General features: G+C 38.3%; 1 protein-coding gene across 2 annotated transcripts in view; it reads right to left on the reverse strand.

Annotated features, from left to right (window-relative positions):
• The window catches only part of LOC113016298 (uncharacterized), an 82416-nt gene that overhangs the window by 42196 nt on the left and 27113 nt on the right, over nucleotides 1-13107 (reverse strand). For both annotated transcript variants that reach the window (XM_026159037.2, XM_026159036.2), the window contains one exon: nucleotides 10842-10965. In XM_026159037.2, the coding sequence (XP_026014822.1) occupies nucleotides 10842-10965 (124 nt within the window). The remainder of the gene's footprint in view (nucleotides 1-10841; nucleotides 10966-13107) is intronic.

The raw sequence follows: 13107 nt of genomic DNA on the forward strand, positions 1-13107 counted from the left end.
ATGGGTGAGTCTGTGGGGTGACTGCTTAAGTAAAATATGGTCCACCCTAACACAAATGCACCACAGGCCTAACTACATTGTCCTCTTCCAAGTGATTTGACCCCCTTGCACCAGGCTGCAATATTCCCTTGCTGTCATGGGAGCGAGTAGCATTAAAGGTTCAATGACAACTTTATTAGAGGTGAGGGTCTGGAATCTTAACCAATTATAAAGCCTGAATAAATGTCACGCTAATTATTTCCAGAAAACCGTGAAATTGTAGTCGATTCTCCGTGAATAATCTACCTTCAAACATAATTCCACAGCTCAGTGCATGAGATTCATTTAAAAGTGTGTGTGTGTGTGTGTGTGTGTGTGTGTGTGTGTGTGTGTGTGTGTGTGTGTGTGTGTGTGTGTGTGTGTGTGTGTGTGTGTGTGTGTGTGTGTGTGTGTAGCATTGCTATGTCTAGCTGATGTAATGGCTAAAGCTACATTCAAGCCTATTTCACAATGACTTAATAGAGCTCTTATCAAGGTGTATAAACTTCATTTAGGCTGCCCTGTTATTTTATTTAGCTGCAGGTTTTTGTGTGGAGCAATCAGTCAGACGTCAGGCCTGAAGGAGCTGCTGGAGCAGCACATCGATTCGGATGAAATTACATAAAGGAGGGAAGAGAGAAGGAATGAAAAAGAAAGGAGAAGAGGAGTGGAGAGGAGGAACAAAGAGGAGAGAATGTGTTTTCATTACAAAGTGAGAGATCCCATGTGAGTGAAGCAAGTGTGACTTTACACACTGTATGTGTAGTTTTTGCGTTTCCTGGCAACTGAGAGGGACATGCTATGATATGAATGGGAGATAAAAGTTGAATAATATGTCCAAAAGTACGCAACCAGGAAAGGGGTCAAAACAGTTTTCATATGTTGTGGGGAATCAGATTGAGATGAGCAACATGGCTTAACCGGAGTTGCATGCTAGCATCTGCTATCTATAGTAGCACTAAGAGGCAAGCTCTGGGAATACCAAAAACTGCAATTCTTAGAATGTCAATGAGGGTGGCACCAATCTAAGCCAAATTAAAGACCCCTAAGTTGAAATGCTCCACTTCAGCATGAAAACATATGTTTCCAGCTTTGTAGAAAACTAATTTAAGCCTTTAATACTAATCTTGCCCTTCATGACTTTTGAACTAGAGTAAATTTAAGTGCAATAAAGCTTAAGGCTACGCCCTTTGAAGGGTGAATGACAAGTAGGTGCCATTTCAGTATTTAATTAGACTAAGAGTTAGAGGCTCTCTTTCACCAGACAAAATTGGCATCATTTTATAGCACAGTGACATTGATACAACCTGTCAGCCAAGCTAGCTAGCAGCACAACAATTCGTTTGTACCCTCCTATCATACTCTGGTCAAGCTTGGTTTCAAAATAAGCAGGATGGTGAGGGCGTCCTGCCTACAGTATGTGCATCTTCCAGACTGTTTAGCAGAAGGTGGCAGCAATGTTACCGTTTATGTACCTGATCATAAACTATTGGGCAAATAAAAGTGTTTGATGATTTCATTTCCTGGGAGTCAGGATTGTTGTAACAATAAATTTCAGTTCATCTAACAGACAACTGGCCAAACAAATCTTTGACCACTGCTGCTAGCATGCAAGGAATACAGCGAGCTAAACATTCACTATTAATGCCTCCATCAGGTTACTTAAATAGACCTTTGTCTCACCAGAATCAATCCAAATCAACATGCCTTAAGGGCTTACTTACATACTCCCCACTCTGCCTCTCAACAGACCCCAAAACAAACAGTTATTTAAAGCCTCCTCAAAACATCACTCAACTTCATAAGTTGTTTACTGCCAAGGTTTCACATTGACTTTTCATGAATTTGACTTAAAAAAGCCCAGATGCAAAGTGAAAGTGGTTTTGCAGTGGAAAAACATCTCCCTGCGGCCACCATTTCTAATGTGGAATAAATTATGGATGGCTTTATTTAGGATTATGCTCCTGCAAAGGGAAGCAATCAAAGAGACTGCAGCGCTGATTTTGTTCTGAGAATGTCTGGAAATCCTGGTAAACGCTGCAAAAGACTTCTATAAACTGACTGTAAATGTGGAAAATACACAGATTTGAGGTCTGTTAGAGTTTAACCACAAACCATAAATGGACGAGTCCCATCAGCCACTGAAATATACATATACATCCATAGAGTGATTTTATTGTACACATGCAACACTTAAAAGTATTCATGCACCAATGACAGATTGAGTGCAGTTTTGGTATTTTAACAACTTCGTTTTAAAAACAATCGTGAAAGGACCTCACCGATAGCCTGATGAAGTAATCGCCGAGTTGTGGCAGCAGTTTGTTGCATTAAGTATTAATTCAGTCAGTTTACCCTTTTGGTTTCGCCCACTTACCAAATAATGCCAATTGTAAGCATCTAATGCTCTGTATGCTTTTTTAATAAACACGGCAAAGAATTGAATAAAAAAAATGTTTGAAAAACATTTTGTTTATGTCTGTTACATTGGCTTTGATGTTTTACAGTGGTCACTGAGTGAAGGTCATACTTTATCCACCCTTTTATTTGCCAATGCATTACTTGTTAAATTCTCCATTCTACCTCTTTTCATGCCCTTCTATCCTGGCAGCTCAGGGCCTGGAAACTGCTGTTTTCTTTCTAAGTATACCAAGATAGAAACATTAATATTTCAGCTATAAAGAGAAAAATCACATTTGGTGGGCCATAAATGGACGGTGCTTGACGACAGTGTTTTATTCTGGTGCAGTCGGCCTTGCCCGCCCAGCTCTCTCTCATATTGATGCAGAGTAGAGGGAATGGCTCTCAGTGCCCTGCTCCAGAACTGAGCCTCTAAATCTTAACGCCTCCCCCTGTTTGGGATTTGGCTTTAGGTCACATTTCTTTCATACTGTGTGTGTGTGTGTGTGTGTGTGTGTGTGTGTGTGTGTGTGTGTGTGTGTGTGTGTGTGTGTGTGTCCAAAGGAGTCTCTGTGTGTACATCTCCATCTACAGGACGTGCAGGAAAAGGCGGCTTTCCAAAACAGCATCACAGAGGAAGCATCACCTCACAGAGGTGTCAGGATGATTTTATCTATTTCCTTTTAAAATTCGGCCTCAGTAACGACGGCAAAATTGAACCACAACTTCTGTGACGCACGCTCAGTTGACATTAGTGTGGGTTTGTGCATGAAAGCGCTTATGGACTTGTGTGCTATCAATGCAATCTAAAATCAATCTGCGCAGTTTCTCCATTGTTCTTCAAGGACAGAAGATCCTTTGGGGAGACATAAAGGTTCCACTGAACGCCTTCTGCTCTGGAGGGACGTCATTGATCTGATTCCGGTGTCTGGATAGCTGCTCACCAACAACCCTGACATTTATTCTTATATTCCCATAGTTTTAAAACATATCTTAATACTTAGGCTAGGGGATGTCAGATATTTTTGTCATATTTTTTACTGTAAAATATGCAAAGGGAAAAATATTTACATGTCCTACTAATGGCTAATAAGAAGTAACTCTATAAAAACAAATAGCTATCAATTTGCTACTGCTGAACTGTACTCCTACTATATTGTACACATTTTGCATGTGAATTAGCTTATTCATTTCAACATTTTCCCCTTGTTTTTCAATTTTTCCATGGCATATTGAAATTAGTATGACTCCAGCATTTCAGTTATACTCAAGGGTTCACGCCCTGTGAGATTCATTCAGACAGAAATAAAGATAAGGCGGAAGTAAACAAGCAAATAGCTGAGAGTGAGTTTGAACTCAAACCTTTTGTTTGGGAAAGAGCTGTTCAAACAGCATCAAGCTTAGAAACTCAAACCAGCACCTCCCCATGGAGAGGTTTCAATTGTAAAATACTACCGAAGTCAAATACATCGCTTTTTTGGACGAGGACTTGAAGGAACAATGCGAGTTTCCACTAGTGTGATGTATATTTCTTCATCAGAGAGTGCAGCAAAAGTAATAAAGACATACCAAAAGTAGTAAAATTAACAAACTATCATTGTATGGCACCATCCTACAAACTGAGTGTGCTTGAATCCTGGGCTGTACAGCAAAGTTGCATCTTTAGAAAACTAAAAAAATAAATAAGCAAAGTTGTCTCACAGCTTCCTTTTGTTTAAAAAAACATCCTGGTCTATCTAAAGACGTATAAAAGTGTCTTGTAAATTTGAACTGTGTATATTTTTCATTTAAAAAAAAAAAAGGTTTAAGCTACAAGACAACAAGTCCTTTCAGAACATGTGGATCAGCGTTTGTTAAAACTAGTCTCAAATTCATCCGGTAATTCTATACACTTATGGTCAAACACCCCAATTCAACACATTTATGAGTACAATGCCGACATTATTTTTATTTATATTTATATAGCCACCTGTGACGGGTACCTCTCAAAAGACCGTGAGCTGCTGTAGCACAAAACCCACACCTCACTCTCTTGCTGCCAGCAAGATAAGACTGAATAACACTGGCATCGATCGCCGCTGTTACTAATCCTCGCAGCATTAGTTCATCTGCCAATACGTCAATAATTGAGCTGAACTAATGTAGAATATAAACACATTTACAGGGTACACAAAAAAGACATTTCTGTCCTTGGGAAGAACGAATATCATGGAAAAAAAAAAAAGTCTTCAGCAACAATAGTGGAGAGAAGTGAAACCTTTAGAAAGATGGTGAAAAGCTGTCGAAGTATTTCTTCCAGAGACATTTCTTTTGCCAATTAGGCAGTGATTTTTAAGAAGATGGGGGAGAGAAAAGTGTCAAAAAGGACACATTTAATATTTTCTATCACTGATTGGCTGCAATTTTGAAAAATCTGCATCCATTTGATTTTAAAGAGACACTGGGGATTTTCCTGTGCCACGCTAGGAAAGAGCTGAAGGGAAAGGTACACTAAATACAGAAATTTTTATCCATTAACTAGCATGAATATCCCTGAAATTGTTTAAATGCAAATTTTCCGACATAATTGCTCACATTGCATAATCACAGAAAGTCGTTCCCTGGTCCTAAGCATAGGCTCCAGTTACATGGACATTCAAATATAGCGATTTGGTTACTCACAGAGAATTGTGAGGCACTGCGATGATACTTTTATCGACTATACACGAAGAACTGTATATTGTCCCATAAGAAAAGCTTTAATTTACATATAAAATGAGCTTGCTAGGATTACGCTAATGTAGGCGTTCAAAGTATTATTATTAATCATTTGTGTCGCAAAGGGTTGTGTCCATCAAAAGCTTGGCTAACACTGAATATAATACATTTCCCTGCAGCAGATGTACAATTCACTGAGGCAGTGTAATCTTGTGGGATGTGATGGTGGTGTTAAATGGACTCTGAGCCAAGCCTAAAAATGTCTTTAAAGAGCACCTACTGAGATGCTGACATGCCAAGATGTTGGCAGGAACTGACCTGGAAAGGCCCAAAACCGCCACAGACACACTGGGAGCTCCTTAAGTACAAAGCTTCTGCATAGAGTAGAAGTGTAGAGTGCCACCTCCATCCATTTTACCAGCATGACCTTTCATTTGCTGCAGAAACCAGCATTTCTTATGTCACTGCAGTCATCAAAAAATATACAAAGCATATTTTTAGGCGGCGAATAAGCACAAAGTGCAAAGTATGTCACGTAAAGGTGATAAACTCCTGAAACTTTTTTTTGTTAATATAATTAATCTCAAATCTTTTTACCTTTAAATATCCTCTCTCAGTTGATACTGAATATACTGTAATTTCTCCCTTTAAAATTCTTACCAGGATCTACGATTAAAAAAACCAAATGAATAAATATGATATTTACTTTTCTTTTATTTGTCACACAAAAATATATTAATTTGATATTAAGTGTGAATTTACAACTCCAAACTGAATTGTGTGTGCTAAGTAGAACGTTTGTATGCTTTTGAGAAACATCCAAGCATAACTTCAGGAAAATGAACCAAGTTAGATGCAGAATCTCAAGCTCAAAGAAAAGCAAACTTCTAATTCTGTTTCAAACTTAAGAAATTTGACTTTGAAATACTTACAAAGATTCAAGTCAGTGAAGTAATGAGCTTGACAAGATGTTCTGAGTGGCATTCTTGTAGTAAAAAGGGCAGAACATCACGGGAATGTGGCACACAGTCAGGCAACCTTCCACAGTAACAACTGCTAAAATTGTTAGATATCGAGCAGACTGTGCGTCAGGATTGTTGCACAACAATCAGAGAAACTGTTGACATTCTTTACTTTTCATTAAGAGCAGTTCTCACAATAAATTTGAAAGTCACCACATTGTTGCCAAGTGTGTGTCACAATTGAAAAGGCACTACATCCAAGACAACCTTCACTGGTGATGAGAGGTGGAGGTAGAGCTACGTGCCAAAACCAAACAAAGGCAAAGTTGAAGGGTCTGTAACTTGAGACTAAAGAAAGCACATCAGCTAGAAATGCAAACAAGCCTCGTTATGCGATGAATGAATATCCAGGTGGATCTCCCATCAAAGGGTGTTAAAAACGCTTACTGCAGTGGGGACAAAATCTTCCAGTGTAGTCAGCCTGTGGTTAGGGACCAGTCCAGCTTGTCATCCAGTAGGACCTCCAGATATTTATGAGTTCACCACCTCAGTGTCCTGGCTATATACGGAGACTGGCAGATAGTCAGAAGATCTAGGCTATCCTATCTTCTTGGTTTTTGCAGTACTGAGATGGAGACAACTCCTACTGCACCAATTCTGAATGCCTCAACAAGAACACCTTTGCTCTTGTTGCTCGTCTTCTGATCACATAATAGTGAAGCTCAATAAGTCTACACAGGAGTCAGGTATTTTTCCACAAAGCACAGCAGACAACATTCCCGGTAGCATCTCAATATTTCTCAACAGTGCCACCAAATCATCAAGGTTGTCTACTAGTGAGTTGACATTTCCCCATCAGAAGCGACAGCAGAAACAGCTTACACTTCCACCTGCTAGCCTTTAGTTTAGCTTAGCTCCTGCTCTGTAACCTTGGGAGGGCTTCCTGAACTCCGGTGGCATCTGGTATCTGACTCCAGTTTGCAAAGCCACAAGACTGTCCTTTGTGTGCAGTACTGGGATTTGCCCCCACTTGGTACACTGCATGATCTAATCTTTATATTATTGCCTATCAGTGGCAACCATAGCTTAGACCAGTGTTTCCCAACCTTTTGGAGCCATGCCACATATTTCACATTAGAAAAATCACACGGCATACCACCAGACAAAAATGTCACAAAAAGCATATTGATAATTTTTTTGCTTTCTTCTGACCACTATTCATGCTAGAGCCTTAATCTGAGTCAGATTAAGGCTCTAGCAGATCTGGGTCAATGTGAGACCCATGTCACATTGACTACTTTTTCTTTTCAAATATTTATCTATTCCTATTACGCACTGCATCGCCTCACAGTATGACTATTATGTAATTTCTTCTTCGTCTTCTTCTGTTTTACTGGAAGTTGGCAACCCATTTAATTAGAGCAGGTAGTTGTACTGCCCTCTACTGGAAATAGAATGTAATTGTTCTGCCCATTACTCACGCCGGGAACCAGATAATCTTCCCCGGCACACCTATGTGCTGCAGCACAGTGGGTGGGAAACACTGGCTTAGGCAGGCGGAGAGAAATTTCACTATTTAACAGACGGCTTTCCATTTAAATCACAAATTATACTTCATATAAGAAATGTATAAACCCTTACTGAAGAGTTGTAATGGCAGTCATTACTACACCCTTCAACACTTTGCGTGTACAGAGTGATACTTGCATCAAATTATATTTCATATAAGAATGTAAAACAAACAAACTTACGGAGCAGTTGTCATGACAATTAGTATGGCTACATCACTCAGAAGTTTGTATGCAGAGAGTGTACAGTTCATCCCACTTTAAAACTGACAAAGTAATTGAAAAAAGTGATAAAAGCAAGGTACACAAGCAAAGAGTTTGTGCAAGTCAGAAATGAGTTTCTTTCTTCTTTTTTTCAAACTGAGATGAGATTACGAACATAAAAGAATAAACTGATTTTGAGAGTTTTATTTTCTCAGAAGTTTGGAAGCTGCAATACATGTTTGATCTCTCCTTTATCTGTCTTGATCTTCTCTTCTTTGTCTTGTTTTTGTCTCCTTTAGTGCCGGTACAAAGTATAGCTGTACAGTATAAATCTTTTCATTGCTTTCCTAGTTTTTCTAGAATAACACTTTAGATATGAATTATCTTTTGAATCCCCTTTGACATGTGTTGTAGAAAGTCTTCATTATTATGCCAGCGGACTTTATAAATTCAAAGTATTCATTTTCTGATACAAGTAGAGTTGTCTTGATATATTGTAATTCATCTCTTGCCTTTCCTACGTGCTATTTCATGTAATAGCAAATAAGCTTAAAGTACTGTGATTAATTCCTTTTCTACCCAATATTTAAATCATCTTCGGTGACTCTTTCTGCTTTTCAAAAACTGTAAGCTACATGGTGTAATATAAGACTCATTTGTGAAGAAATGTTTTTTCTGTAATTTCCCTTGAGGATCATGTTGCATAATGTATACTGCAGGCTGGATAAAAAAGTCTGAAAACCTGTTGTTTATCCAAGGTAATTTCTGTATGAATTTTGCCTGGTGAAGTTCTTATTCACAAAGTTGTGCACAAATGAAGTAAGCTCAAGTGATGGACAGTGTGTGGGATTTTCAGCTATCAAAAGTCAACCACAATAAATCAAAATGTTTTTTCCCTTCGCTAATGAACACAGAAAAATCCACGGGAGGAATTGTATTTAACAACTGGAAGGATTGTAGTGGTCAGAAGTTTACATAAACCCATCATGGCCATGAGTGTAACAGTGATTTGAAGCTTTTAATGACTTCCTTGAACTGTTCTTTTTCCCAGCTGCAGAGTGATTGTACACTTTAATGACTTTAAAAACAAAAATTTGATATTGAAGTTATAATTTATTATCTATTTCCTCTAATCTGGATTACTTCTGGGTTGTACTGATACATAAGGTATCTTTTTTCCTTTATCAGCCAGTATATCCGTGATGTACTGATCAGCCATATCACTCACTGTATTTCTATGGCTGCCCCTCCTTGACCTTCATAATGCCTGCGCTCTTTTCCTGTTAAATGGCTGTTCTTGGTTCCCACCACACCCAAGGGCTTGCATATATTACAGTGTCTTTACATTACAATATAAAGCAAACGAGCTAAACTGGTGCTAGAAAAATTAAACTGAAATGATTAATATCCAACATCTCACATTTATTTTTACACAAATCTTTACACAACAAAGGCACAGAAACATGTACATCATCTATGCTTTCAGTGTTTGCCGCAGTGGTGTGGTAATGAAGGAGTAGTACAGAGAAGTAGTAGAACAAGATAACAGGACTCATAACTACTCTTTTAAAACTCCACCATTGTGCAGGCACAAAAACCCTGAAACAGCTTTCCCATGTAAATTTTTATTTAACCCAAATTAGAGTTCAACGATTTTTCCATTGTGTGGTCATGCTGTCTTCCATGTTATCAGAGCCACTACTGTTGGTAAGATAGAGAGCGAGACACACTTGGGGACTTCTTCCCCACTTCCCCAAGAGGAGAACCTCATTCAGACTTACGTCCTATGAATTACTGACTTGCAGTTCTGCTAATTTCATTCAGCCCATTTAATTTTTTCCCAGGCACATCGTCTTCCTCACACTGACTGGCAAAACAAAAAGGTGGGAGATGTAGCAGCAACTCTGAAAACGTACATTTCCATCGAGCTTTAAAGTCCAAGCAACAAGCAAAAAAACCCCTAATTTAGTTTTTTTTTTCCTTTTGACAATTTCTTTCACTTATCAAATTCCAGACTAACGGGAAGGCTGAAGCCTATCCAAGCTGTCACAGGGCAAGAGGTGGGGTACATGCTGGACAGGTCACCAGTCTGTCTCAGGCAGAACACAGAGAGAACAATAATTTACACTCATGTTCAAAGACTAGAGAGCTGCAAGCAACAACTTAAAGTCCTGAGTTGAAATTCTCAGCTGTATGCGGAGAGGCTATGATGAAACTATCATGAGACAGATAAAATTTTATATGAATAACCAATATGAATCTAGTAATACTTTTAACACCGATTATAAACATTTATAGGATAATAAGCTGAATATCAGTTCTTGGAAAGTCATGGAAAATCACTGGTGAGGGAAAGCATACCTGTACAAAAAGTATGACCCATAATAACACATTATGGAAACAGGTGAACTTTATGCAGAGTCTGAGATGAGTGTGTCATTTCACCTCATCAAAATTCCAACAAGCTGCAGTATTTACACTAACAAACCAGAACTACTTCACAGGCATCATTCAACTAGAAAACACATCAAACAACTCCAACCTCACATCAAATTCTGTTTGATATTTCATGTCTCACATTTATCATTTATGTTTCCTTTATTTTGTCCATCCCATTCAAATCAATAAAAGCAGGCTGTATAACAGAAACACCTCCCTGCATAATGCAATACAACAGCACAAGCTGCAGCTGCCAAAATGATCTTACTGTTGAAACAACACCTTCTACATCAAATCAGCGCTTTCATGAAGAGAGAATCCATTTTAGATAAGTGAACACCGTCACATAAATATCGAACAGATGGATACTCGGGACATGACACAGCCATCAGATGCCTTTATCATTAGCGACATTCCCAAATATGTTTTTTCCTTTACATGAATTCTCCTTTTTCTAATGATAAAAAGCTATTCCCAGTAAAGCCCTGTGTTATTATTGCAAATGCTTGAAAATTATGCCAAAATGTATCAAAATGAAGAGAATCACTGTTACCGTGACAATGAGGAGGATTCCTTTCAGGAGGGTGAGCACTGAAGTGATTGGCTGAATAACTGTGTGGGCCAGTAAAATAGCAAGAGTCAGGGTCCAGGTGAAGACTGGGATCACATAGATGTGGCTGTGGAGAGAAAAAAAAACCATAACACACATAATTAAACTCTATGCTATAAAAATCTGCACAATTTGACTGTTGACTAAACACAAGCGCTCTGCATTGATAGATAATCAAGATGCAAGTCTAGTACTTCATAAGCTTGTGGTTCAATTAACAGTCATCCTCCAAAACAAACACCTGTTTGCTGCTTATTAACAATGAAAACATCTGGAGTTTTAGCAACTACTGTTGACTGAGGGAAAACACCTCCTGGATATTCACTGTCACAGCCAAAGTAACCAAACATACAGTAAGTCAACAATTTTGTAAAACGTCCAAACAAATAATTGAAGTTCATGCATTATTATACTTAAAACTGCTCTTAGCTACTTCACTGAAACAGACATTTTTTCCAGTAGATGCAACTTAATACTACTATTAATCCACCACTGCATACACAGAGCACAAAATACATTTTATAGTAAACTTTATGCAGTGCTTAAAGTTACTACTTAAGCTCTAGATTAAATATTCAATACAAACGCATCATATTTATAATATAAAATAATTATACGCAAAATGACCATATAATGATTGTTTTTTTAAAATATTATTTAAAAAATGTGTTGCAGCACATAAAGCTGCTATAAAGGACAAAGACTTATGCAACAGTGCAAGAATACAACAATAAACCTCTTTCGTTCTCAAAACAGAATATCAAATACTGCTGTCAGAAGCTGGTTGCCTTTTAGACAAGGACCTTCAGCCTACCTACTATCTATGTAGAGGACAGTACCTTAAGATAAGGTACTAAAGTACCTTCATGAATTTGACCTGATGTAAAGATGACTAGTAATACAATTAATGAGAGCAAATGGTTTAAAAGTGGGGATCTTCCAGGCAACTAGATAGCTAACAAGTATAAAAGTACTCAGAAAACAGCAAAAACTGCTCTGCATACAACTTAAAGTCCTGCAGTTTGTTTTTCTTTGTTTTCAGTGAATACATTTTACTAAATGTTGGATTAGTTTTATGCAACAAACTTACTTTGCTAGGCTTTAATCAGCCCCTTCACAACAACAACAACCATGTACACCGAAAAGAAACAGCAGTTAACTGTACAATACAGCATTATATTTAAAACTGTATCCTGTACTGTAGACTTAGGTCTGTTTGCATGTTGTGCAGTCACAGTTTTCATTTCAATTCAATTCAGTTTTATTTACCAAGTGCCAAATCTCAACAACAGTGACCCCAAGGAGCTTTACGCTGTAAGGTAAAGACCCTACAATAATGGAGAGAAAACCCCAGATATCAGGCACGCCTCGTTGGACAAAAGACACACTGTGGAAGAGAGCCAAAGAATAACAACTAAGGTTTAAATGCAAAGTAGCGTTAAAGAGTGAAAAAAAGGTGAGAGAAGAAACGCTCAGTGCATCATGGGAAGCCCCCAGCAGCCTAAGCCTATTGCAGCATAACTAAGCAACGGTTCAGGGTCACCTGATCAAGCTCTAAATATATGCTTTGTCAAAAAGCAACGTTTTAAGCCAGTGGAAGAAAGGGCAGCAGTGCTTGCCTTATCAAATCTAAGAATAAGCATAAATTAAAACATACCAATGTAAGGCAATCTTTTTCCGACAGAGCTGTCATAAAGCTCAGCCACTCAGACGCCAGCAGCTCAGTTACGACCTGCCCTCCCTATGAAAACACAGCTGGCATTAGCAAGTAAATAACCCTCAGTGATTTAACCTCGCAACAGAAGAGTTTGGTCTTGCTAAGCATGACTAACATGTGTGATGTAGATAAGATGGAGTTTGAAAAAGCTGTTAATAACTCCCTTAAGGCATTAACAAGGAATGCTGTGACGATGATGGAGATGAAGGCAGCTCTGACCATGTCCATAAAAATGGTAAGTGGAGCAGGTGCAGGCTCAGCAGTACTTTCAGACTAACATCTATGAGAATGACTGAATGTCATAAGCTTAACTACCTGTTTTGCCAACAGCCCACCTTCATTTTTCATTCATATTTTAATCCCCTCGGTGGATATTGACAGTTAACCATGTCACACTCTGCACAAGCCTCTTAATTCAGCTGATTTTTTTCTAAATGAATATTTAATATACCAAGACGTATGCCTGTATTTCTAAGCTCATGAACAGTTTTT

Source organism: Astatotilapia calliptera, chromosome 23 (assembly GCF_964374335.1).
Source record: "Astatotilapia calliptera chromosome 23, fAstCal68.1, whole genome shotgun sequence".
In the NCBI taxonomy this organism is placed as follows: Eukaryota; Metazoa; Chordata; class Actinopteri; order Cichliformes; family Cichlidae; genus Astatotilapia; species Astatotilapia calliptera.